This window comes from Larus michahellis, chromosome 4, assembly GCF_964199755.1.
Source record: "Larus michahellis chromosome 4, bLarMic1.1, whole genome shotgun sequence".
In the NCBI taxonomy this organism is placed as follows: Eukaryota; Metazoa; Chordata; class Aves; order Charadriiformes; family Laridae; genus Larus; species Larus michahellis.
Window position 1 is genome coordinate 51,067,481 of NC_133899.1, and position 27,750 is coordinate 51,095,230.

General features: G+C 40.4%; 2 protein-coding genes and 1 long non-coding RNA gene across 5 annotated transcripts in view; 1 reads left to right on the plus strand and 2 right to left on the minus strand.

The window, feature by feature from the left end:
- Window positions 1-5,149, minus strand: part of TTBK2 (tau tubulin kinase 2) — a 99,037-nt gene extending 93,888 nt beyond the window's left edge. For both annotated transcript variants that reach the window (XM_074584689.1, XM_074584688.1), the window contains exon 1: window positions 5,009-5,149. The gene's annotated coding sequence lies outside the window, so the exon portion shown is untranslated. The remainder of the gene's footprint in view (window positions 1-5,008) is intronic.
- Window positions 5,150-5,728: 579 nt separating this feature from the next.
- On the plus strand, window positions 5,729-27,410 carry LOC141742433 (photoreceptor outer segment membrane glycoprotein 2). Of its 2 annotated transcripts, XM_074584692.1 has the most exons (6): window positions 5,729-5,903; window positions 6,172-6,397; window positions 15,167-15,310; window positions 19,933-20,601; window positions 25,255-25,501; window positions 26,143-27,410. In XM_074584692.1, the coding sequence occupies exons 4-6, from the start codon at window positions 20,021-20,023 to the stop codon at window positions 26,407-26,409; spliced, it is 1,095 nt and encodes a 364-aa protein (XP_074440793.1). In that variant the 5' UTR covers window positions 5,729-5,903; window positions 6,172-6,397; window positions 15,167-15,310; window positions 19,933-20,020; the 3' UTR covers window positions 26,410-27,410. The 2 variants fall into 2 exon arrangements, with proteins under 2 accessions (XP_074440793.1, XP_074440794.1); XM_074584693.1 differs by lacking the exons at window positions 5,729-5,903; window positions 15,167-15,310 and having other exon boundaries at window positions 5,927-6,397.
- LOC141742434 (uncharacterized) lies at window positions 22,963-24,927 on the minus strand. Its single transcript, XR_012586696.1, has 3 exons — window positions 24,745-24,927; window positions 23,565-23,666; window positions 22,963-23,241 (listed from the first exon to the last, which is right to left on the minus strand). It is a non-coding gene; the product is annotated as an uncharacterized LOC141742434 (long non-coding RNA).
- Window positions 27,411-27,750: the final 340 nt, after the last annotated feature.

The window sequence follows — 27,750 nt, forward strand, 5'->3', positions numbered from 1 at the left end:
CTGACAAAACAGCAGATAAACTTTATGCAGTAAAAGAATTGTGATCCAATATCAATTCCCCTCCTACAGCTCTCAGAGTATGCCATGCCAATTTTTTCTAGGCTGACTCTACTTAGGGAATTGTACTTTGATTTTATAGACTACTGGAAACGGAAAAATCAAAGTGTCACATATGAAGGCAGGGCACTCAATGAAACTCAAGGAGTAGCACAGTCATTCCTCATCTAATACAATTTCAATCATTTGATGTTGCCCTTTCTGGATCTATTTAACTCAGGATGCTGACAAATGGAAAGACAGGAAAATAATGAATTATTTCAAGACAGTAAATAAGTCATCATAACATTATTTAAAACAAAATAACAATACAAATACATTCTAAAAAGTCACCAGTTTGATGCTGAAAAGCAGCATGCTATATTTATAGGTCACACACCACACACACACGGTCATTTGTGGAGGTTGTTTTTTTTTTTTTTTAAATACTTCAACACTGTGAAGCTAAACAGGCATACTTAATTTGCTCAGAAGCTGCACTGCTCGCCAAGAGTGACATTTGAAGCATTACTATAGCAGTAAACTTAGCAGCTGCAACAAGGCACATCCTGCTGATACACCACGCAACAAAGCAATCTCATTCTTACCACATTGCTGAAGAACATTGTACCAAGTAACTGTTGCTAAAGCCCTCACTAAACCTTAATACCCCGAGAGACTGCATGACAGACGCAACAAACATGATCTGAGAATTATCTGGGAAGTGATAGAGAGCAGAACGAACCCCTTTTTTCAGAATCAATAAGCAGTTGCTGACTGAAGACAATTTCCAAGTACTGAAAAGGCGCAAACTCTTAAAGGCAAGAGCTTTCCTAACTGCAGATGAGTCCAGGGGAGGAAGGCCATTAACACAGGATACAATTTTTGTGTAACTTCAGTTGTGAGAGAAGTGCACCAAAAACATAATAAAATTATTTCAATTTAAACAGACCAGGAAGACACCAACCTTGGTCCTTTCAGTTTCCCCCATGTTAGCTCCAGATTGTTGCTGCAACAAGCAACAAATCCCTTTGTAATGTCCAGATATAAAAAATGGCCTCATATTAAAAATACTTCACACCTTTTACAAGCTCTCAATGCAAATTCAGCATATTTTACCCTTTCTTTATGCATTCAACAGCTTTGTATTGGAAAAAATTACTTCCCTCATCAATGGTGAGCTGGTAAACTTCACTCGTGAAAACCCAGCCAGCTTTCAACTCTTCCAACTACTCAGAAGCTTCTCCCACACTCAAATGCAAGGCTAAGCAACATACACGCATTTCTCTGAAAGGAAGAATTACCAGATGGAGTTCCTCAACGGTGCAAATAACCTAATTCTCAATAATTGATTAATCTCTTCAAAGACAAAGCAACAGCATGAAATAGCATTTGAGCAATGCTTTTCATCACAGAATTGTTCGCAGCTGTACAGCACAAGAACCACAGAAAAACATGCCTGAACATAACAATGAACATATTTTTGAATTCTTAACAAGATACAGTTTTGTTAAAAATGCTAAAGACTTCTTCAGTTTCACAGTTTGACCCCCTTTTCCTCCATCCTGTCAAATTCAATCTTTCCCTTCTCCCCAAAAAATTCCTCACGGTTTTCAAAGATTTGTCTCCACTAATTGAAACAGAAGTTTGAAGAATAAGTTAGTGAAAGTTATGTCTTGCACAACATCTCAAAAATGGGAAAAAGATACTCAACCAGATCAAGAAGTGAAGCATTAAAAGTTCAGATTTTATTGTTTGAATTTTCCACTACTTAGGTTTCAAGATTAGTGACCTGCAAGCTAATTAAAAAAAAAAAACACCTATAAATTTAAACTGGCAACTCAATTTCATAAGCATCTTTAAAAAAAATCTGAGTTATCAGATTCCCTCAAAAGCACACTACTTGACAACTAGCACAGAAGGTGAAATAAAAAGTATATTAAAAAAGAATCCAATTCTAAAATTTTAATACATGAAATAAAGTTGTAAAAGATTGAATATTTTCAAAGACGTAATTTTGAAAGACCATACAAGATACAGTTACTAAAAGCCACGTTATATAGTATCCAGTGTTTCCAACAAAGAGAGGGAAGTTAACTTTTATTCAACCACTGTGTGACACAGAATTCAGTACAACAATTAAAGCACCCTTATTAGTGCATGCAAAGCAGAAAAATGAAACTGCTCCATTTAGCTGTGCTGTATCATCCAACTGAAATAATTTTAATTTCCTCTTCTTAAAGTTAACATGTTTAATTCCTATTTAAGTAGCGTAAACTGTTAAACAAAAGAAAAACAAATAAAAGATTAACCATTTAAACAGATATCCTTCATCCCAATCATGGACAAGAAATTGAGTTGATAAGTAATTTTTAAAAACAGCACGATCTGTAGCTCTTGGATTCCTTAATGTACACCTTGCATTTAGTTAATTTGGCCTGTTTTAATTCTTGCCCATCATACTTTAACAATTGGCCCATCTGACTGATCTGCTAGATCCATGGTGCAACACACTGCCGTGTGAGGCCAACCAAATGAAGCTCAGGTTTCTCTGCCATGAAGAAAGTGTCCTTTAACAATCAGAATGAGGGAGGAAGGACAGTGGCTGGTCCACATACAACAACGCATCCCTGTGAGACCGCTACGAATCCTGGTGTCCTGCACTGAGAAGGCAGCTGTTTCTCCTCCCCTCTAGCCAAACACAAAGGCTTTGTGTAGTACTTCCCCACAGCAGGGGAAAGAGACAACACAACACACAGCAATACACAGAAACTGTCAATCTCCTGTTGTAGAGTATCAATTCATTCCCACTAGATAAACAAGTCTTAGCTAACACAGAAAATACAGCAGTATATTAATATACCATATAGTGCAACTTCACACGCTAAGCAAATGTTTAACCTTCTGTACACGTGCATCTACAACTGGTAGAAGCTGATCGTTTAGAAATCAGTTTCAATCAGGGAAAACTCTACTCATCTCTCTCTTTTGTCATAGTCAAAAGTCTTTCCTGATTTAATCAGTCACATCAGAAAAACCTCTCTGGAATTTGCGATGCTAGAGGTAACAGAGCCTGCAGCACGCAGCAGCAGTACAGTGACTACACTACACATAACCAACATCACGATATTCCAGTCACCCAATTTGCTCTTCTCATTCTAACCCCATCATTTCCAAAATAGGAAGTTTAAAAAGATACTGAACTTCAAGAGCATAATGGTACACTAGAAACATATCAGAGAAGAACAAAGTATTTATCAGAGATAATTGATTCCATCTTCACATTTTTTAAACTATGATACCTTGATGCATTATTTTCAAAATAACTTTTGACCAATGAATACTACTGCAGTCAAACTTTCCTACATACAATTTTTTGACAAGCCAAACAAATGTTAATATGCATACTTATGGTTTAACAAGTAATGAAGTTTTAATACTTTGTTAAATGTAATGTGCACTGTAAAACAAAGGAATCATCATCAATAAAGTATTCTGTGCAATTTAACACAGAATAAAATAGTTAGATATCTTTTTACCATGAGTTCACATCATTAAGACCCCCAAAAAAAATCCAAAATCAAACAAGAGCAGCAAAATAAACTCTAATCTTTTGATTTCACAGATAAAAACAGCTAAAATGAACCTACAAGCATAGCACATGTTCAACAGAGGCATAGCATTAACTATGCAGAATATATAAAAATTCTACTTGTTTTTTCTAGAACCACAACATGGAAACTAATCTCTCACTTTAAGTCTAACGCCATTTTAAAATAAATAGATTATGTTTTATTTTAGGGCTCTCAACCTTCCTGTCAACCTACTAATTCTGAACATTTCAACTGGTTCTGCCTGTACAGTCTAACTAAGAAAGTCATTACAGCCTATTTTATAACTCATTTTCTATAGTCCTTTCCAGCTTAACTATAAATACAGTAGAAGGTTCTCAAAAGGCTGTGCTATAGGCAGGGGTCTTTCCTTTGTGTCCATCTCCTGCCCCACCCCCAGGATTAGTATTATTAATACCTGCAAATCTATCCCCGTTCACACTACCAGTTGTTCCAACTACTCCGGCTCACACCAGAGGTTAGAAACCTTGTACCGATCTTTGTCCTCTCGTTGCTTTGCCTCTAGAGTGACAACAGAAGTACAAAGATGCAGTTGCAGCTCCGGAGATCGTTTGGAGACTTAGGAATGAGATATTTTCCTATTTCCTTTGTTTTCTTAAAAGCTAAAAGTATGTATAATAATGTTTTTTAAATTTCTTCCACATGCAGTGTATACGTTTACTACTATCACTGTAGCGAGTGCATCTGCGGCCTAGCCAGGCATATCTGTATTCATATATTGGTGTAACTGCTGTTAATGGCTCCGGCACTTAAAGCGCTAGACGAGACAGCCCGATTCCCCATCCAGCCTTGCCCACATACGCAACCGCTACACACACGCCGCGCTTATCAACTGGAAATATAGATGCAGCTATTTTAAAACAGGGACGTTTCGCCGTCAGAACACGTAAATATCTGTACTGTTTGCCTTCCTGCAGCAAGTGGGAGGGACAAAAAAAAAAAATAAATAAATCTGGTGCCTATAAATTTGAATTCTCCGTAGAGGCCGGGCGGGCGATGACTGCTGCTGGAGCCCGACAGACCTGCTGACCTTAACTCCACAGACAGGATCGCCCCGTCCCGCCCGCGCACCCCCCGCCGCAATGAGCCCCCCTCGGGGCGCGCCGCGGCCGCCCCGAAGCTCCCGCGCCCGGCAAACTCCCTCTCCCGCGGGCAGAGGAACCGCGACGCGGCTCCCACGCATCAACCGCTGGGGCCGGGCCGGCGGCGGGGGCTCGCCCACCGGAGCCCGAGGGCCGCGCCCCGCTGAGGCGGCCGGAGCGGCCCCCCGGGGGCACCTCTGCCCGGCGGGCGCGCAGGGGTAATGGCGAGGGCCGCCGCGCAGCGCCGCGTCTCCTCACCTGGAACGGGGCCGAGGCGGCAGCGGCGAGTCCCTGCGGAGCCCGGCGCCCCCGGCCGCCGCGGGGGATGGCCTGCGCGGCGCCTGGCGGGGGTCGGCTAGAGCGGCTCCCCCCGGCCCAGCCTCCGGCCCAGCCTCCGCCCCATGGCGTGCGGTGCGGTCTCTATGGCGACTGCAGTGCCGGGACGGCGCCGGCCCGCCCGCGGGGAGGGATAACGGCTGCGCGCAGCGCGGAAAGGCGCTCAGAGGGTTACGGAGGGGCCAGCGGCCCTCCCCGATGGCCTTAACGCCGTCACGGCCGGGGCCGCCACCACCGCGGCCGCCGCCATCCCTGCGGCAGTCCCGGCCGGCGCCCGGCCGCGATCGCCCCGCGCCGCCTCCCCCCCTCTCGCCCTTCCTCAGACGCGGCGCCACCGAGACGGCCGTCCTTCGGGGCACCGCCCGCCTCCCGAGCACAGCGGTGATTGGGCAGCCGCGGAGATTCCTGCCGGGCGATTGGTCGTCAGCCCGATCAATCAGGATACCGGAGGCGGGCGCAGCTGGCAGCGGCGCTGTGTGCGGGGTTGGTTGAGACCCGGCGAGCCCCGCTACCGGCCGCGGCCGCCTCCGCGCAGCCTCGGGGCCGAGGTGCCCGCTGGGCGCTGTAGTCCCCCGCCGTGGCGAGCCGTTTCCCGCCGGGGCTGCGAGGGGGCGGCGGGCAGCGGCCCGTGGCGGGGATCGAGGCTGTCCCGCGGCGCCCGCCGCCGCAGGGCCGCTCCCCGCTGCAGCGCCCGCTCTGGCCCGGGGGGAGAGCTGCCTCCTCGCTGCGGCACTGGCCTCCGCCTCAGCAGCCCGGGCTCGGCCATCCTCGGGGCTCATCGGCGACGCTGCCCGTACCCCCGGGGGGGGGTGAGGGGGTGGGCCCAGGAGCGAGCGGGCTGAGGAAAGAGAGGCTGGGGCGGGAGAGGAGGGAGGAGGGCGAGCGTGCGGGGGAGGCCGGCCCCTCGCGTCGCCTGAGGGACCGCTGTCCCCGGCGGCGGCAACCGCTGCCCTAAAGACACAGCAGGGCTGTCACCCGCGGGCTCCGCGCTGTGGCACTAGGAAAGGGTCGATGTGTTCCAGGCATAGGCCAGTACAGCCTTCGAAGAGAAGGGTTCAGCTCTCACTGGTGACTCCTTGCTGCAGGCGAGACTCTCCAGCCTGGTGAGGCGATGGAGCAGGAGCTCGGGTGGGTGCTGGCATGCCATCACGCAACAGCTGACGGGATGCCTCTGTGGGACACGGTGTCAGCCGAGAGGCTGGATCCATACGGTGTGAACCCAGCGGCTGGATCCACCTGGCAGCTGGGACAGACCCATTCTGTGGGAAGGAGGAAGGACAAATTTGCTGTGCTTGCAGCAGCTCGTATGAAGTGAGTAGACACACTGCTGTCTTCCCCTCATGTGAAGTTTCTTTAAAAAAGAGAAAGCTTGTATTTCCCTACTGCCAGGCAGGTAAGATGGTGATAGTGTGAATAATTTAAGCCCTTTCTTCATTCATCAGAAGGAGATCATAGTCAAAGAGTAAGGTTAGAAAAGAGTATGTCCTACTGCTGCTCTATGAGTAGAGAGATCTTAGTGCTTGTAGTTTACAAATGAGTTGTGGGAGCTGTGAACCTAACCTAACAGTGAGCCCAAACAGTTGTGACTTGCTCAATGTCAGCTTCAGTCATGTGCTGCTTCATTCTCAAAGTGAACTACCTCAAGCAGTGGTCCACCAGGGCTAGTGGTGTGGATACAGCACTGGTGATAAGCATATATTCCTCTATATAGAGAGAATGTGTGTGTGTATAATATGTCCTAACTAACAATTGAAGCAGTTAATAAGAAAGATGATATTACGAAGAAATGTTCATTTCATGAATGAACCTTGATTGAAATAGTTGGGGTTTATTTTTTCTCTTTTTTTTTTAATAGTACATCTTTTCCTCAGTTCAAAAATGGAGTTATGAGTTTTGCTTACCTTTGATAGACATTTACAGTTTCCCTGATGGAAAATATTCTATTGAAGCTACATGTTCTTCCAAACCTGTCTTAAAGGCATTGCAAAGGTCACGATTATTCTAGGATAGGCCTGCTCCATATACCTACTCTTCTTATGCACTAAACAATTTTTTCACGCTCCCTCTAAAGTAGACGGTACTTTTTCCCAAATTGCAACTGAGGGTAGATGAATGCCCTAACCACCTCTTATTTAAGTAATGCCAACAAAACTTGCTATGTGCTAGGTGTAATGGGGAGCTCATGAATATGAATCCATCTGTGAAGAATACTTTATTGTTCCCCAAATAATTGACGCATTGCCTGAGGTGTACAATTCTTCAGGAAAATTTTCTGATTCAATTAAAGAGAATGGAAAGGCCTTAACAAACTTGTTTATCTGGTTTGTCTGTTTACCTGTTTAACATTGTTAATGCAAGGGACATGGTTTCTCTCATCACTTTGTAACTTCACAAGTTAAATTCATTATCTAATATAACTGCATTTTCATGCACAGTATCATGGAAATAGCATCATGAATACATGTCTTCTTAGCATACTGTAAGTCAGCATGCACGCTGCAAGCTTTAAAAGACCAAATACTCTTTCTCTTCATCATCTGTTAGTTCTGGTGACCTGTTAGATTTCAAATTACCATGGACTCTTCATAAGTAGACAAAACCTGAATGGTTCAAATAGAAGTCAAGCAGCAAAAAAAATAAACTAAAACTGAGTCTTCTCAAAAGGAAAATATGTTTCCGCTGAAGTGCAGGACGTCTTTACAGAAAAGATCTCATCTTTTTTAATTCGCTGCTCCAGAAATATACCAAGAGGTTCTTCAAGGCTTTCTGTTCTACTATTTTTGGTTCAAAAAGATGATGGTAAATATAACAGATGCCAGCATTTCCTCTATCGGTGCAAACTTGCAGAATATCTTCACCACAAAAAAAAAAAAAAAAGCCCAAGACATTAAAATCTCCGTGTAACTATGGAATCAAGCCATCTAGCTTTTTTGCAGTAGTACAGGTAGTTAAGCTTAGATGAATGCACAGTGTTGATTGGGCCTGGAGAAAGTTACCCTGGGCCAACAACTGTCCTAAGCCCTTTATTCAGGTTTTACGTTGCTAGTTCTAACTGGCTATCTGGATGTACAAAAATTGTATTTTGTTGCTGTATCTGGCTTTGTGTGGTAGTTATCTGGTGTTCCATAACATGCCATTAAGAACAGTTTCAGATGCAGAGGGAGTAAAAGGGATATTAAGTGTAAAAAGTGCCTCTAAATAGTATCTACTCTTGCTACTGTTAGAGACAGACTAGAGAGCCAGGTAGATAACTGGTCTGACCCTAAAGGATATTTCACATGTCCTGATGTAAGAACTTTTTTTTTTTTTGTATAGGAGTTTATCATGCAGCCTTTGAATCGATATATCAAACATGTGAGTGAAGAGACACTTCTGAGTCTGCATGGAATGATAAGAGCATCCTAGGTCCTCCTATAAAACTAGAAAGCTCTTGCAAGCATATTGAAGTACAGCACAGCTAAATATTTAACTCTGATATGGCTGTGAATTAATCTAGTAATTTTAGTTTACTTGTACTTATATAGAAAGAAAAGGGTAAAGAAGAGGAGCTTCTAACTCCAATCTGTTGCAGATCTCTGAGCCTATTCCTACTATGAATATTCTTTGGAAGGTGAATTCTCGTACATGCATTTTACCTGTCTGTGCATATAAACAGTAAACCTAAATATTTCTTCTTAAAAGTATTACATCACTTTCATTATTCCTGAGAAACACTTACACTGAAATTAAGTTAACATTTCTATCATAAATTTTATCAAAAACATTACTTTTATAAATAAATGATTAAAATCACAGGAAGGGGAAAATCATTATTCATATCAACCAAGGTTCAGATCTTGCCAAGCGCTGAATTTCACCTTGGGATGGAGAAGAACAAGTACTGAAAACAGTTGTCTGCTGGTTTAACTTTTCTGAAGTCAGAAACTTTATGCTTTTACTTCCAAAATAGAGGGAAAATGAAGTTACTTAGCAAAGTTAGTCAATAGCTGTAAACCACCGCAAATGGACAACTCTGCATTTGTTCTGAAGATTCTTAAATATCTCAGTTGGTGAACTTCCAGGATTGTCTATAAATGGAACACAACTTTCCAGTGTTTCAAGTTCTTTTTTCTTAGGCTTCATGGAAAATCATGGAAAAATAAGTTTGCTTTCCTGGAAATCTTCTTCCTTGTGGGATAAGGGGGATGTGAGAATTTTCATCAGTGTTTTTTGTCTGAAAGGAATGATCTAATGTTTCTTCAAGGAATCTTTAAAAATTAAAAACCACACCTGTACACAAACATGCATATATTTGCCAATGGAGAAGGGTGACATGATCAACAATGCATAAGACCTTCTGAACTCTGCTGCTATTTTCTTGAAATAAATGTGTATGGGAGTAGATGATTCATCCTGCAAAGTACAGACTGCTTGGTTTCAAATACTTTTATTGGAACTTCTTTGCCTAGACATCAGTGTCGGGGTTATTTATTTATTTCTGTATGAGTCAGAAGTTCTGAATAATGTTTCTGCTTAGTTGACCACAGAAGTAAGACACAAAGCTCCAAAAATTTTTTTTGGAGTGTCAGAAATCAATTGATTGTCAGAAAAGAAAAGAGAGAAAAAGGAAGAAAAAATAAAACGGGGGGATAGATAGTAAGATGCACAGACTTCAAAATTGTTCATTCCCAAGAGATGGAAAATTCCTTGGTTTGGTTAGGCAGTAAATGAACATCCACCAAATCCTAGATTTTGTTGAAAATTGCAGCTAAAAATGAATATATAAATGGAGGTGGAAACAGTGCTGTCACTGAAAAGCAGAAAGTAAAACACATTTTATAAGTTCACATTTCAGGCAAAAGTCAATGAGCAAAAGAAGTACTGTCCAAAGATGGGATAGCACTTATACAGTTTTGTAGATGTTTAAGCAGATATCCAGTTCATAACAAATGAAAAATTACGGACCTTGAGACATCTAGTTCAGCCCTTTTTCCAAGGACCGACTGTCCTTACAACATTCCTGGCTAGTATTTTTCAACATTTTCTAAAAGTAGTCTGTTGATGGAAATCCAGCTTTTTGATGGGCTGTTTCACTATTCTCACTAAAAGAAAGATTTCACCCATTATTTCTCCTCCTGTCACCAAAGGAATTTATTCTCTTCCTCTGTGTGACTACCTTAAAATTACTTGAACACAATTTTCACCTCTCACCATCAGTCTTCTCTACACTAAGAAAACCGAGTTCCTTCAGTCTTTTTTCATAGATCATGATTTCTAGATACAGAGTGTCAATAAGCATAAAATAACCACTGAAGGGACAGAGGGATCTTGGATCTCTTTCAGAAGAGCGCTAAGAGCACTGTGTCTAGGTGCTGGCTTTTGTCTGTTTGACAGCTTCAGAAACTTTTGAGTCTCTTTTTTTTTTCTTTTTTTTTGGTAACTGTCTCTTTTCTTTCTAAAAGAATCTCAGATTCCCTACAAGATGTTCTGAGTAATATTGTTTAGTTCAAATTGTGTCTACAGAGTGAAAAACAGCATCAACATCAGGTTTATAATAAGGTGAGAACAGGGAGACTTCCTGATTAGTATAGGAGGTCTATAGGAGGTCTCTTCAAGGAGAAATGTGGGACTGTATGTCTGACTACTTTGCTAGGGGAAGAAGGGTTAATTGGCAGTACAGTGCACCAATATATCGATGCTACGAGATATGGAATAGAAAAAGGAAATTTTACATAATTATGTAAAGGGAATTTTGTTGGGAGCCCTCATAATATGGTTACAATTCCATTCTGCAAAAAGCTTCCTGATGACTGGCTTGTGGTCATAGAATCATAGAATCATTTAGGTTGGAAAAGACCTTTAAGATCATCAAGTCCAACCGTAACCTAGCACTGCCAAGTCCACCACTAAACCGTGTCCCTGAGCACCACATCTACGCATCCCCAGGGATGGTGACTCAACCACTTCCCTGGGCAGCCTGTTGCAATGTTTAATAACCCTTGCAGTGAAGAATTTTTTCCTAATATCCATTCTAAACCTCCCCTGGCACAACTTGAGGCTGTTTCCTCTTGTCCTATTCGTTGTTACTTGGGAGAAGAGACCGATACCCATGTCACGACAGTCCATAGTGAATAAGGTATGAACGTGAAAAGCGAGACTGCTGCATCGTCTAATTATGAATAAGGTCGTAAAAATGGATTCTAGTCTTCAGAAAAAAAGTTACAGCCAAGATGGAAGTTTTATGTTACTAACCAATTTAAAATAACGGGTTCACTTTCCAGCTTTACCGTAAACTGCTGGTCTGATTTTAAGGTGAATACAGTATTTCTGTGCCTTAGTTTTCCATTTGTAATGACTCACCATGAGTCAGGAGTAGATGAGTCAGAGGTTATGGACAGCACAGCTCCTATGGATTGAAATCAGAGCCAGCTTGATAGGTACCTGCACGGTGTTTCCCAGAATATAGAGAAGCCCTGAAGACTAGCAGCAGTACATGTGCAGTGCAGTTCATGCAAGTCTTCTATAATTTCCTTTTTGCGTGAGACTGGTTCCATCATCCATATTGTTATAACCTTTAAACATCTGGAAAATGAGAATTATAATACATATTTTTCTGATTCATATAGTCTGTGATGTTTTTCAGGCAATGAAATGAGCTACAGTTACGGTATTTGTACTTTGCATGCAACATAGTACAGCAGGTCTTCTGGTACAACTGTAGTACAGTTTATAGCTCTAGTTGTAAAAACATATAATTGACTTAGTATGCAATAAGCTTTGTGGCATTCTAATGTATGAACTGGGTTCTTTTAAATTACTGTCTATCCCCATTACCTCTTGCCTTGGAGTTTTGGCATTCCCTCTGCCATCTCTGCAATTCCATAAGAATTTCAGGTGTTGTGATTTAACTTAGGTATCTTCATCTAACTAAAACAATTGTAGTCATCAAGATACCATTATACTTCCTTCCTAGAAGTTCAAAACTGTAATTGAGAGATTAATATTCTGTAAAGACCCAATTGCTTCTATTTGCCTAATAACTTACGCCTCTCAGTATCTACTGTGTGGTTCACAACTTTACCAAAGCCAAAAAAAGCAGATGGTCTGAATTCCCTTTTTCATGCCCTCTCCCCGTTAACACATATCAGAGAGAATCTCTTTCAGAATATGGACTCTCCCTCTGAAGCACTGACACGTTGAAGAACAGTTGTGCTTCCAGGTTTAGCCTATTACACCAAAATCTCTTCTCTTTAGTTATCATTTACATTAAATACAAGACGAATTTGGAAAATCCAAATTACATATAAAAAACCCGTTAATTTTTGGAAACTAGATGTAAAATTCAATTTTGCAGCATGCATCATCCCAGTAGCTATTTAACTAGGCTAATTCATAACACATCTGTGCTTGCTTGCAGACTTTTATATGAATGGTACTAAACAGATAAGTAATTGGGCAAACATTTATTAAATTTACCTCCCTCAGATCCAAAGCCACAGCACAGCAATCTCCACTGTTAGCTGGAAAGTGTGTGTTTTCTTTCTATACCACTGGGTGATAGATAGCAGACCCGCATGTACAACAACTCCTGCTGGGTTACAAAATGCTACTCTATCATTACCATCTTGGTGCCCAGGCTTCCCAGCAGGTCTGTAAGAAAGTGCAGCACGGTTACTTATAGATGGTCATAAAGCAAAACTAATTTTTGAATAATTCAACTTTTACTATTAACTTTGCAGCTGAAACCATTTCCCAATATGAAACAGAACAAAAAATACAGGTAGCATTGAGTTTTAATTGCATTAAGACTGGTTTTAAGTTATTTCTTACAATGATGCCTTCCTGAGCTGCCACTAGCTGTATGAGTGACCTCTAATCTCTTGAACACAAAGAAAAGAAAGCTTACTTTGCATTGTAGAAAAAAACCCTCCACATACAGCAGCACTGCCATCTTCTGCTTGCTTTCTTTCATGCATGGAAGTAGGTTTATACTGCAAAGCAACAGGAAAGGTACATTTTTCTACTAATAGGTATCTGAGGCAATAACATTTTCTAATACTCAGGGATAACATATGTCTGGAGTTCCACAGATTGGGAAGCGGGGGGGGGATTTATACGTGAACTTCTTCTGGGCATAGAAAAGGACTTCAGACATTTGTCCAGGATTTCTAATATATCACATCCCAGCCAGCGCAATATCTCAAAAACCACAGGAGGCAAATGTGTATACTGATGTACTTGTGCTGTCCACAAGCAATATATTATACTTGTTGAATATGCTCCGTAGAGTTGATCCGTACAAAAATGTACACATTTGAACAGATCTAACATATTCCTTGTGGTCTGCACAAGTACACCAAGTCCAAAGCATGAATGATCCATGTGCATAGGATTAATTCAATGCAGTTGGGGTATATTCGATCATATGCAAGCATTTGTGTGGTCCGTATGCAGTAGGTCCAACAGGTCCCAGATGTATCACAGATGCTCTTGATCTGAAGTTTCCTGGACGTGCTGTACATCCGCACACAGGCAAGATAGAACGCTGGAAGCCCTGCTTCAGATATTTTCTTTAAAAAGGTGAAGGTATGGTAAATTATATTTTTCTGAACTGAAGTTGCCCACAAAAGGCACGTTGAGCCTGTATGGCTCCAGGGACCCCACACATGTCAAGGAAGCTGCTCTGTGTAAGTTTGCCATACAGTCCTAGATGATGCATTATTGGATGGAGCATTCGGTATAAACATTAGTTACGAGTTTGGTTGTATCAGAAAAAGTGAAAAGGGAAAGAATTTCACTGTATGCATGACTTCATCCTGTTGGGACACGTCCTTGGGATTTTTCACCCCATGGAGGCATAGAGGGACACTGGCAATTCTGAGCCTCCCTCTTCCACGCAGTAATGCATGAAATGACTTCGGCAAGTGAACAAGTCTGAATTGTTTTTGCTGCTTAGAATAGTGTAGTTAGATATTCCAGTCTCTGCTTTACTCCAGACTTCGACAGACTGAGTTGCACTGATGATAACTAATCTTTCACCTTTCTCTGATAATAAGTATAATAATACTGACGCATGTAGAGGAGTGTCTGTCTTTATGAAGGCACGAGACCATAAACAAGATGAACAGGCATATTGTGAGAATACGAAGTTAGAATTACTGTAGTATCATGGTATCAGTTTATTGCTTATTATTAGCTGGGAGCAGACAGTTTATGCTTCTGAGAATATTCATATGCGTTACAATTTCTGGTGCAGGGTCCCTTGCAGTCAGTCGTTGTGCTCACTGAACTGCTGATGTATTATGGGCCCTAGAGACCAAACCCGGTCCTGGTTACTGATTCAGTTCTGGTACTAACATCACCACTAATTTGATCAAGCATCACTGCAGACTCAGCTTGTTCCCACTGCTGTTGCCAGTTCAGCCCAGCCATGTCCATCCCACAGATTGCTACATGCTGGGCTCAGAAGTGCCAGAGGACAAGACGCTTTTGCTTCTGGCTTCCGATAAAGCTTTTAAGAGTCTAGGACAGAGGTTTCTACTAGATTGTTCTTGAATGTGGAAAGCTTCCCAAACCAGAATCTACTGTGAGTCATACAGGATGATCCAATTGCTCTTGGTTACTTGAATTCCTTCCTTGGATGCAGTCACAGTCAATATACAGAGGGCAGAAAATTCCATCCAAAGAGACAAAATATGGAACAATAGGTAAGGCACATATTAGTGAAATGATGCGATTGCCTATGATAGATTTTCCCTTCCCACAGATGCACCAAGTTTGATTATTCTCATTCTTCTCTCTCTTATATTTATTGCTAAAAACAAATTAACAAATTAAGAATTAATGAAGACATTAGCAGGTACTGAAGAACAGTCTCTGTTGCTTACTAGCCCAAACCTCAAGGGGATAAAAAGGCAAAAGAAGTTAGTATAAATCCATTTTGTCAGTGAGATCTCACTTCACACTCAGTTAATTGGCCTGTTTTGCAGGATTTAACCTGGTGGCATAAGAACCTTGAAATAAATCTCTTAGCTACGATTAGAGACGAAAGAGAGATTAGCACGGGCAGGAGAGTTGAAGTCTTTTTCTCCATCTCCATAGGTAACTCAGTGTAAAAACAGAAGAACTACACAGACATCAGGAAATCAGTTCCTCACTCTTCCTCAGGATGCCTGATCCAGGTATTTTCTCCCCTGTACTCAGCAAGTTACCAGTTTCAAGATCCTGTTCAGTCCTCTGAAGCAGGTTAGTGGTTTCTTTTACATGAAATCACAGATAGGAATGTGTGTTTAGCTAAAATGGCAGATTTTAGTGAAATTGTTTAAGATAAGATGTGGTTTGTTTATGACAAAATTGCAAGCCAAATTTCTTTGGACAATTTGCATCTGATAAGTCAACATTATAAATGAGTAAATAGCTGTGCTATGTCTTCTCTGTAGCTAGGGGAGTTTGATAGGAAAGGAACAGGTGCGTGGAATCTTGGAAGCAAAAAGCTACAGTATGCTGATGGAAGCTGTGTTTGAAGTGAGTTAGACAAGGAAAGCTTGAGAACAGTATCAGTAATATGGGAGAGATTTGGCTTCTTCTGTCAAAAGAAGTATTTCTCCCTTCATAGAATAAAACCCATCTTTCTGTCCCCTAGCTAGGGAAAAAAGGGTCTGTGTGTATATGCTTCATAACTCTGGAGTGGTTCACGTGCAATGGTGAGGTGTGTTTCTAGGAACTTTGATAGAGATGTTAGTTCTACTGAACTACTAGGAGCGTGTGTGGTTTTACAGTAGCTCACTGCCAAATTAACTTGAAGAAGAACAGGTAGATATAGCAGAAAAAGATAATGACACTTTTAGCTCATAACTGCACTTCAGTTCTTTCAGCTGGAAGCTGAAAAATGCTCAAAAAATGCTACTACGCGGCAGTATGTGTGTTGCAATAGAGCTTATGCTAATAAATGTATTCAATACTTCATTGAACAGTTAGGGAAAGAATAATGTTATGGTGTATTTACAAAATTGATTATGATGGGAAGAGAGTCTTCTCATTATCTAAATTCAATAAACTGTTCGCATAGGAAAAAATAATCTCAAGAGAAGTATTCATGCAGAAGCTGGGAACACAGGAATAGAGTAGGCAATTTGTTGTTCTTGATGTGCTCAAAGTTTCAGGAGAAGCACAGTTGTCCCAAAGATCCTTTGTGCAATCCCAGGTATATAAGTGACAGCCAGGGTCAGTCAACGAGTGGTCACCGCACTACAACAACCAGTCATTCCACCCCTTTCCTCTGGCAGTATGGTTCATATGAAATAGCATATCTTATACTGCTGGAGAACTGTGGCGTGGGTACCTCTCTTAGATGAATGTGAATATTCCATGAAATCTGGTCTTATTACAATACTAAAATTGGAACAATGAAGCAGGAAATACCTTATGAGAATTACTGGAGGCAAGGACTTCCTAGGAGAGTTGCTCTTGCACATAAGTTTTTCATTTTTTTAACTTTAGGCATCTGAAAACGGGGGAAGGAGCTGTATCAGAATAGCTACATGAGATAACGCTGCTTATGGAATTCAGCTTCAAGTTTCTTTATGGCTAGAATATGACAGAAAGTCTCAAATTTACATCTTTGAAAATCAACAAGTGCCTCTTGAGTAGATGAATTTTAAGTAAAGGTAGAATTGTTTACAAATTTTGTTCAAATGTTAAAGCAAAAGATGTTTGGCAAGTAGGATGTTCTCCGTGACACCATAACTATATGTGTGCCTAACAATTTAGAGGCATTTTGCAAATGCGTACATGTATGAATGATATATGTATGATGTCATATATGAACAGTGAGCGATGCATTCATATACACTGGCCATTGAATGCAAACTGCGTATTAGCAGCCAGGAAATTTCACGACAGATTCTCTCTATGGTGAGCTCTGAGACCTGAGTATCAGGGGCAGATAAACCTATTTGCACCAGCCATCTACAGCTATTTAAGTTCAAGTCATGAACTGCTTAACTGGTGAAGCAATCAAAGATACTGTCTCCGGGCTTAGCAGACAGGCTGTCATCTGAATTCGTACAGAGGCTTAATTCTGTGCCAGCGGAGCATGATCCTTTTAAATGAGGTCTGAAGGATACCGTAGAAGAATGATGTGAAGAAAGAGTTGTCATTTTATAAATGATTATTCTCTGGACTTGTTTGTACAGAGATGTCTATCAATAATCAGTATTTCATCATGATAATCAATATGATTATCACAATACAATCACAATCAATACTCAACCATAACTGATAATCATTCTTAACTACCATTAAAATTAGGACCTTAAAGTCAGAGAGCTGCTGGCCTCAAGAAAAAATACTGTGCATTTTGCAGGCTACTCCATGTATTGTACAAAAGATATTACGAGATTAACAGTTTTGAGGGGAATTAGTTTCCTCTGTAAAGGCAGGAGAAAATAAGTGTAACATGAATGAATTGGATCTCACAGGCATTGAAGTGTTTTAATATTCAAATGCATGAAGACATCTAAATATGTCCTGATATGAAAGGAACAACTTGTTTCTTGCCTGTACACATAGAATTGATTCCTTCCAACATATACAGATGAAGACACTGGGATACCATTACCTTTTCAAACTGTACTCTACAACAATCTGCTTACCCAATGTAAAACTTCATTGCCGCTGTGGATCCTTTAGTGTAGCCCTGCTTCTGTACAGCTTGTCTGCAGGTAGCTTTCATGCTGGTTTAGCTGATGCCAGTTTTATTCAGATTAAGTTAAGTAGTGGAGTCCACTAGCTTAAAAAATATTAAACAAGAATAATGCTGCTTATACGTCTCTATTTCCCCAAATTTACAGGATTATAAATGCCATTGTATTAGTGGAATTAGAAGACTGTATAATCATATAAACACATAGTTGTATAGTATAAAATCACTCTAATGAAAATTACTGAATTAGTACAAGACCATGGTGAGAGCAGGCCTTCAGGGGAGCAAAGAAAGAACTCCTCCGTATATCTTGCACGTGTTGAGAAAAGGCAATCGCAAAGCATTGGAAGCACTGAAGAAGGGTAAAAGTTCATGGTTTGATCTTGAGGTACTGCAGCATAGTTCTACATCCACATCACGTACACCAAAAACACATTGTCTCCAGTTCTAACAGGTTTTAGATCTTGGATGTTATTAGCTGCTTTCTGCCTGTGATTGTGATGTAACTGGAGAAGTGCAAAGCGGAAATTGTTAGTAGTATTGAAGAGAAGCAAGGTTAAAAGTGCTGGGAAATATACTGTCTTTTCTTAGATCCACTAATAGCTGGGGGAAGGACGACAGACCTTGAAACACAGAAGTCCTCCTTCAGCTGTGAAACTCTGAAATATCAGATTTGAAACTCGGGGCGGAAGGAGTCTCTCTGAGTATATTTTATGTCCATCATTGTGATCTTTGGAGAGAAAAACAGAAGAGTCTGTAGATCACATGGGAAAGTTAATAACGTAAGAGTAGGTGCATCAAAAATAAACTAATAAAATATACAAGATATAAACTACAAAAAACATGAGTAGTTTCTTGTTGGTTCTCAAATGGTTCCCCTTCAAAAATTATTGTGTTTCCCTTGGGCTGCAGTGTCTTCTGCAGATGGGAGAATGGAAGCAGTTCCAACGGGCAGTGAAGAAGTCAAGGTTATTGCAGAAAGTGCAACCAGGAATGAAGTTTAGGATTCTGACTGGAATATGGGGAATTCAGAAAGGAAGCCAGTCTACAGGTGGTAGGAGGGGTGGAATAAGGTGTGATTACCATAGTTCTCAGGACAAAGGGAAAGAACAAGGAACTTCAGCTGCAGGAGCAGAGGTTAAGACATCAACAGTGATTCCCTAAGGATCAGGCCTCATTTAATACATCACGCTATTCCAAAAGCTGTTTTTTAATAAGAACTTTCAGAAAGAAAGGAAGGGCAATCGGTAGAGAAAGAAATAGAGCATCTTAAACTGCTGATATTTTTCTTAAGGTGTGAAGATGTTCTGCTTTTTTTTTGTAGGGTGATAAGTTACTTCATCTAAAAATGGTAGTGCTTTTATGCCAGATCAAGTGGAAAAATGTGGTGGAGGATGGTTTGTTCACCAGTCATAGCACTTAAAAGTTAATAAAATTTTGATAATATTTTCTGGAAAACCAACACAGTCATTGATAGTTTAACTATTTGTTGAACATTTTGTGTCTGTGGATAACCACAGCCGTTCCCCCTACAGTTGTTGCCAAACCGATCACATCTTAGTAGTATAAGTGTAGGAATAAAACTGCTTTTTGCTAGCAAAATCATGTTTTACTGCACATAATTGATGAAATGACTAAAAATACCCGTAGGATACTGTATTTCTGGTACTATTTTCATGTTGGTTTTTTTCCATATGGAAAAAAGGCTTATGTGATTATGCTGTATATATCTGCTTGTTCATCCTCCTTGTTCAACTTTTGAACACAAATCTGACCCCGATACAGTAAGAATTATAAATTCCTAGAATCATCAAGAAAATACAGGCAACAAATAGAAGGGAAAGGCACCGTGAATCTTCTGGAGGGAACGACAGCAGATGCAGCTCACTTCCAGACATCAGAAAATCTGCATAGAAAATTGCTCTTGACAAAATCCATGGGAATCCAGAATTCACTGGTTCTACTGATGGCTTATTTTTGATTGCTCTAGTTGGTCCTTAGAATTTTGGGGGTTTTTAAGTGACTGACATTGTACAAAATTTAAGCAATAAATTTCAGTGGGGCACTCCCTTGGCAGGAGTCAAGCATGCGAAGCTGTACAGGAAGTTTTCTGTAGTCTCTATAAATACCCAGTCAGACAGTAATCTCTCTCTCTCTTCTTCAGATGTCTTCTGCATGCCTTGGATACATGCTCCTAATCAGCTTACGAGCTTTCCTCGACCTACGCTTCTTTACCTAACACTGAACTAACTATGGCTGTCCTCAAAGTAAAATTCACCAAAACTAAAAGGGACAAATTGGCTCAGATCTTATGGATCCTCAACTGGGTTTCTGTTGTGAGTGGGATCATTCTCTTCAGCCTTGGCCTCTTTCTGAAAATAGAGATCAAGAAGCGCAACGAAGTGATGGCAAAAGGGGACATTAACTCTGTCCCCAACATGCTGATCTCTGTAGGGGTCATAGCATGTATCATCAACTTTGTAGGTGGCAAAATCTGCTATGACTGCTCAGATGCCAACAAATTCTCTCGGTGGAAGCTAGTTATGCTTCCATACATCGTATGTACCTTCTGTTTTACCTTCTGCATCCTGGTGGGTGCTCTCATGTGCTATACCATGAGGAATGAGCTGGAAGAGTCTCTGTATCTGGGATTGAGGGATGCTATGAAGTTCTATAAGGACACGGACATACCTGGACGATGTTTCTTGAAGAAAACAGTGGATATGTTACAAATTGGATTCCGATGCTGTGGAAATAATGGCTTTAGAGACTGGTTTGAAATTCAGTGGGTGTCTCCTCGTTATCTGAATATGGCTTCCAAGGAAGTTCTGGAGTAAGTATTTACTAGTCATAAAAAAAAATTCCAGGAAAAAGCCTCACTCAAGAAGAATTTGTACTGAACAGAAATTAAGTAACAGTCGTGTCAAGAGATCTTGAGATACATTGACATTAAAGAGAATATGGCAAAACTGCTTGTTCTCTGTCATGAGCCAAAAATTCTGGCAGTGTTTTTCCTCCTTATTAAAACAGCATCGTGTGGCTAGAAGGCTTCTCTCAAAGGTCATTCTAAATAATTCTTGTAAAGGGTCTAACTCAACAAGAGGTAACATTTCTTTGGTCATAGGCATGTTCACAAATACTCTTGTACTAATCTTTAGTAAATAGCACTGGGAATAACACTTTGTCTAAACCATACACTCCCTCTAAAAACAAAAAGTACTGAAGTACTCAAGCCAAAAAGCGTCCTTCTGTTTAATTATTCTGGGCTTCCAGAATACACCTCATAAGGCCAAGTAGATACTAATTTCTGCTGGACCTTTGTCTCCATCAAAAAACTGTAGAATGACCATGTTACTCACAAAATATGTGAACTACATGTACAATCGAAGTTGCCTTTTGGTAACATTTTCAGGATGCAAAGCAACGACATACTTTTCCTTTTTTAACATGTGAATTAGCTACCTCAAAATTTCAGTTCTATTGAGCTGATGATGGAAAGAAAAGAGGATTTAACTATCAATACATCGCACATTCAATCCTAAAAACTGAAAGATCTTTCTCCTTCAAGATATTAGACTTCACAAATCCAGGTTCAAATCTATATGTTCACATGTGAGAAACTGCCAACACCATGTATACTGCCTAAAAAAAGAGGAGAAAACCAATTGAATATTTTTGTTTGTTTGTTGGTGCTTCACGTGATGTAGCAATTGTGAAGTTATATGCTCAAAAAGAAGAGTCTGATAATTCTTACAGACAATAGAAAAGGTAACAATAAAAAAAAAATAAAAGTAGACAATCCAATATGTAATAATTCTTCTAAAGCTGAAAAAAAGTCTTCACTGATGAGAGCCAAGTAGCTATATATGCACCTGGGAAATACAAACACAAAAAGCTTGACTGGCACTTGTCAAGCCTTTTGTTTGTTGAACTCAAAAATCAGTGACAATAAAGCCAGGTGAAGGGAGACCAAAGGTCTTATTTTCACAGAATTTGCAACTTTGAAACTGCCATTATAACAAAGTGTATATACAAAGCTGCAAATATAACAGAGAACAGGACTTAGGAGAATACGGACAAGAGGGTGCCAACGTGCGTAAGGGCAGTTGGCTGTGAAAATAAAGCAAGCTTTAGAACAAGTGTTCTTGGGAGAGAAGTTGGAAAGTAACAGTGGCACAAAGCAGACTGACCCAAGAGGTCTTTTAAATCCTGGTTCTACACTGAAAAGTGACATGACAAGAAAGATGGTCCACAGGAACTTCTTTAGTATCTTATTGTAAGGACAAAATTAAAATATACTGCTTTTTATTTATGTGAGACGTGCACAAACAGTAATGTTTTACCCAGGGTCTTAGCTAAACTCCATTTTCTTCCGCAGGGTCACCTGCGCTTTGCCATTATTTTGAAAATACACCGTCAGTTAATTTTTGCCGTATGTAGGCAGAAGATGCCAGTGAAATGTGTGTGAAGGGAGTAGTTACACTGCATAATTTCTTTTACTGTATATAAATTGGAGAATTCCATCTTGATTGCTAGAATCCAAGTTGCTGCTGTATAACCAAATTACACTGATTTCCAAAAATGTGGTAGTGAAACATTTGATATGAAATTGTTGGAAGAAAGTTCCAGCTAGTAATGTTCAGAAAGGATGACGGAGGAACCAAATACCTATCTTGGTTTCATCTTTTACTGTATGTCAATTAGTACTTGGTAGATTAAGAGGCAAAGCAGTTGAGAACTGACATACTGTTAACTCACGTGTAACCTTCGTAAAACCGAACTTCTCAACTTCCTTCATAATCCTCTTGCCCCTCCTCTCTTCTGTATCTCCATTGCCAGCACCACAATGTGACAAGAAATGCAGAGAATCAATGGGAATGGTCGGAGAATGAGGCAGGTTACAGCAGTACAATCCTATTATTGCTTTGGTTGGGCAAAAATCGTCTTTTTATAGTCTCAAAAGCAACTTTTGCTTTACAATAACCACAACAACTTCAAATTGCAAAAAGAAATGGCAGTGAATGTCTCACTCCCTCAGCTCTGTTACTGGGGCCTTCCCTTCTAACAGCACCAAGATACATCGTTCTTTAATTTGCCACTAGTAGAGGAAACAGGGGGACAGAACCTAACTCTGGAAACTGCTATTGTGGGCAGTAGAAAGAAAATTCCTCTTTATAACATGTGGCAGGAAGAAAAAAAATTAACTAAACTGATGCTTGGGAACAAAAGAAAAGCTTAAGACCTAGTTTAAGAAACCATATTTTAACCATTTTAGATGCTGTACTATATTTGGGTCATGTCACTGAAATATACTCACACTAGAGCCTTCCATTTTGTACCTTTCTGGCTCCCTTCCTTGTTTCCTTCCCAGCGAATGGTTTTGCCTATGCCCGTTACGCTGCTCGCACACTTAAGTCTGGTTTCACTGGTTTCTGTGGCTTCTTTTGCATTGGTTTCATTCTGTTGCCATTACCTGGAACATGATGGCCACAAAGTGAAGAGCTAGACTTTAAAACAGAGAGGAATTCAGGCCTAACCCAATCCTAGGTGGGAAATGGCAGACGAGCTTCCTGACTTACTTGGAAAGATCTTTGAGGAAGGTATTTTTGACTGAGTACTAAATAAAACAAAACAGACCGCCACTATCCCCCCAAAAAAATAAGGGGGAAAAAAAAAATAAAGGAAGGAGGTTGTATTTAGCAGGCCCACAGCAATAAAATGAGGGCAATTATTCTGCCATCCCAGCACAGCCACAAATACTGAGCTTCCTAGCAGCTTGTTTCTTTTGAAGGATACCTTGAGTCCCCAAAAGCCTGAAGAACACTGGACTGCAGAGTTTCTGCTTCTTCTTTTCACCTGCTGAGCTTCTTATGATGACTTCACTTTAATTTAGATCATCTGTAATGGAACAGGAAAATATGATTTGTAAACGTTAATAAATGAGGATAAGTTTTGGAAAATATTATAAATTTTACTATTAGAAAATGGTGAAAGCTGGATATCTAAGAGAAAGTTGTCTTTCCTGTATTCTGGCTCCCTAACAAAGGCTGAAGGGCATGAACTTCATTAAAACAGGCCATGGTTCTCACCTGCGGAGCTGCCTCAGGAAATAAGCATGAAAATAGATACATGCTTTAGAGGCTACTTCCCCAAAGTGTGAGAGCATCTTTCAATGTCTTATATACTCTCCAGTTTCTGGAAAATCTATTTCTCTGAAGAGCCGGCTTGGAAACAGAAGCCCTTACAAGGACACGCTAACTGGAGAGCAGATAAGAGAAGGAAAATGGATGTCAAGGACTCATTTAACTGTTCCAGAAACTCTCAATTAATCTGAGACCGTGTTCTCTTTCCATCCTATGATTTATTTTTTTTCTCCCTCCTATTTCTTTATCTTCCTTCTTTTCCCACTTGTTTTTCTCCTGATCTTATAGGGAAGGGAAAGGAATAATTTTTATCAATAACTACAACCAGTTTCAAAAGTTAGAAAAAGTATAGATAAAAGAATGATAGAATCATGTAGGCTGTAAGGGACCTTTGAGATCATTGAGTCCAACCATTCCCCTAGCACTGCCAAAACCACCACTAAACCATGTCCCTGAGCACCATGTCTACCCATCTTTTAAGTACCTCCACGGATGGTGACTCAACCACTTCCCTGGGCAGCTTGTTCCAACATTTGATAACCCTTTTGGTGAAGAAATTTTTCCTAAGATCCATTGTAAACCTCCCCTGGTGCAACTTGAGGCTGTTTCCTCTTGTCCTATCACCTGTTACTTGGGAGAAGAGACTGACCCCCACCTGACTACAGCCTCCTTTCAGGTAGTTGTAGGGAGCGATAAGGTCTCCCCTCAGCCTCCTTTTCTCTAGGCTAAACAACCCCAGCTCCCTCAGCCACTCCTCATAAGACTTATTCCCTAGACCTTTCTAGAAGTAGAAGCTCCCTTCTGAATTAGTCTCAAAACATGTGCTGAATCACCATTGCACGTGGGTCTAGTGATGAAATGTCAGTAGACAATTTCCAGTGGTTCCTGGGCATGCAAAGTTGTTCTTGTGTTAGGTTCTCTCTTAATGAATGCTTGTGTTGAAAAATCAATCCAAAAGGAGAGAAACAGGATTTCCGGGGTCATAACTTCCATTAGAGTTCCACCAAGATAAATAAGTTCAGTAATTGTCTGTAGCATTTTCAGTGCAGATACCTGAAAAGGCAACATCTCCGTGAACACTGAATCCACATCTTGCACACACAGTACCAAGAACCACGCGAGATACTGTGCTGATACCACACTTAAGAAATACAGCAAATAAAAAATTTAGTTTTCCTGCAGTAAGCAACTTTTCCAGTTGGAAATATATTCCCATTTTCCTTTTGTTCCTTTGGAGAGGCCTACATGGCAGCAGACTTGCATTATGCCCTTTTATAAAAATCACAGACACTACACTGCTGCCACCAGATTCATAATGCCCAAACTTTCTGTCCTGTTTGCAGCCGTCTAAAGAGCAACGTTGACGGGAAGTTCTTGGTGGATGGAGTACCCTTCAGCTGCTGCAACCCAAGCTCCCCACGGCCCTGCATCCAGTACCAGCTGACAAACAACAGCGCTCACTACAACTACGATTTTCTGACAGAGGAGCTCAATATCTGGGTGAAGGGGTGCAGAGAGGCCCTGCTGGATCACTACACGGCTATTATGAGATCCATTGGTATTACGGCATTGCTTATTTGGTTGTTTGAGGTACGTCTCATAAAAGTGGTCTGTGTCAGATTAATGAGAGACTTCCTGCTCTCTAGGATGGGAAACAGCTATGGTATAACATTCAAAAAGTGCCTCAGTATCTAATATAAAGTCTATACTTGAGCCTCTGTCGTAGGCTGTCCTTAATTTTAATGCAATTACGTGTAGGACACATATGGCTTACATATGAATGATTAAAATCCTTGGAGGAAATACCAATTTAATCAAGGTCAGTGGAAAAAAATCCACATAAATTAACAGACTACAATTTAAATATTTTTTTTCACAGTAACTGATGGTTCCATTAATTGATCACCGATTCTACATCACTCAGTTGTAGTCCCTGAGGCTGCAGCGTTCCCAAGTAATACTAGGTATTTATGTGCTAATAACACGCAAGTGTGAACACTACCTGAAGAATGAAGAGAGACTCAATCAATCTCTCCCTGGTATTTTTCTTTCTAAAAAATAATGTAATTATTTGGGATAGTGGTCAGATATATTCCTGGGATAAAGAATTTGTCTGCTTTACCCGATATTAATTAGTAGGCCTGTAAATACACAAGTCAGAAAGCTGACTTAGGGGTAGGACTGAGGCTGTAATTTGAACTCTCTGTTTAACTATTAACTGTTTCTTACAGCTCTCCGTACTTATTGGTGTCCGGTACCTACAAACAGCAATGAAGAATGTCCTTCTGTTAGGAGATTTGGAGCGTGAATCAGATGGTTGGTTACTAGAAAACAGCTTTGTGGAAACTGCCAAATACAACATCAATATCATTAAGAACCTTGGCAAAGCCAATCAGATCTCCACTGTCTCAGGCATGAATGACCCCAACATTGATGTTCAAAGCACAAACTGTGGCAAAACCAATGTTACAACAAAATCGATCCCAGCGGCTAGCTAGGTAAGTCTTCAAAGAAGTGACATCACAAGTGGAGGTTTGACATATTACAGTCACCAGATTTTTCACTGGTGGGGGAAAAAAAAAAAAAAAAAAGGTAGTAAAACTCACAAGACAATTGAACAAACCACAGACTGGTGACAGCTCCAAAAATGCTGGTATTCCATTGGCTGGGCATATTTTTACACATTCTTGTGAAATTTCTGATTTTCAACACTGCACAAAACAAACTTTTGGAATTTTCCCCACTTTCTCTCCCTTGCTTACGTATTTCTGTCATGGTCTGAATACATCAGAATAATCATTGTGCATGAGCAAATGTTCCAGACAGGGTGGGTCTACATCTGTTGACATTCAGATTGGTCTACTACATACCAACAGAGTTTGTCATTACATCTATAGAAATCCCAGCAGCAGGGAAATCCCCAAAGGAAATCCCACTGGATAAAAAGATTCTTTAAGAAAAAAAAAAAAGACAAAATCTTTGAAATGAAAACTGTTAGTCCAAGTTAGGATAGAGGAAATTTTAGCTCAATTATACATACGTTCCAGCTCTTCTAACGGAACCTACTAGCTAGGTGAAATTGAGTTGAAGACAATGAAAGTTAGCATAATGTATTTCACTTTTTTTTTCCCCCCAAAATAGTCTGAAGTATCTCTTAATTTCCTCCCACCCCCATAATTCAGAGAAAGACAGCTGCCAAAACTCCCCGAAAGCCAATCGGCACTGCTGAAAGGAGTTCTCTGCTCAAGAAAACTAATTGATAGCTCATGCCAGGATATTTGAAATTCCAAGTAGCCCGTGAAAGCACAAGTTTAAAAACAAGCAGATACTTCCCACAAAACAAATATTGATGATCCTAGGTGCTTAAAAGCTCCTAATTTCAAAAGTACTTACATAGATCCAGGGGATGGAAGATAAGGGATTATTTGGAAGCAATAAAGGCAAAGATAGACTGACAGATCTCCCATCGTGTTACTGGTACAGCGCTCAGGAACTTTGGTAACGCATGGAGTAAAAGCCTTCTACACCGAAGACACTTGTAGTTACAGGCTGCCCTAATAGCATTAATAGTAAGCAGGAAAAACATACCGATACAGAATAGAAGACAAAAGGCCAAATATTTTACTTGTTGAAGTTGTGAGTACTACGTTGTTTGAATATAACTTTGGACAGCTTGTGCATTCTTCGTGTATAATCAAGTAAGAGAAGTTATATGACTGGAATATTCAAAGCAGAACTATTCCTGCTTTTGAAGTTGCATGAAGGTAACAGTACAAATTCAAAATTCCTTTACTTGTCTAAATAATGTTGTTTTCTATAACACTAGAATACGCAAGAAT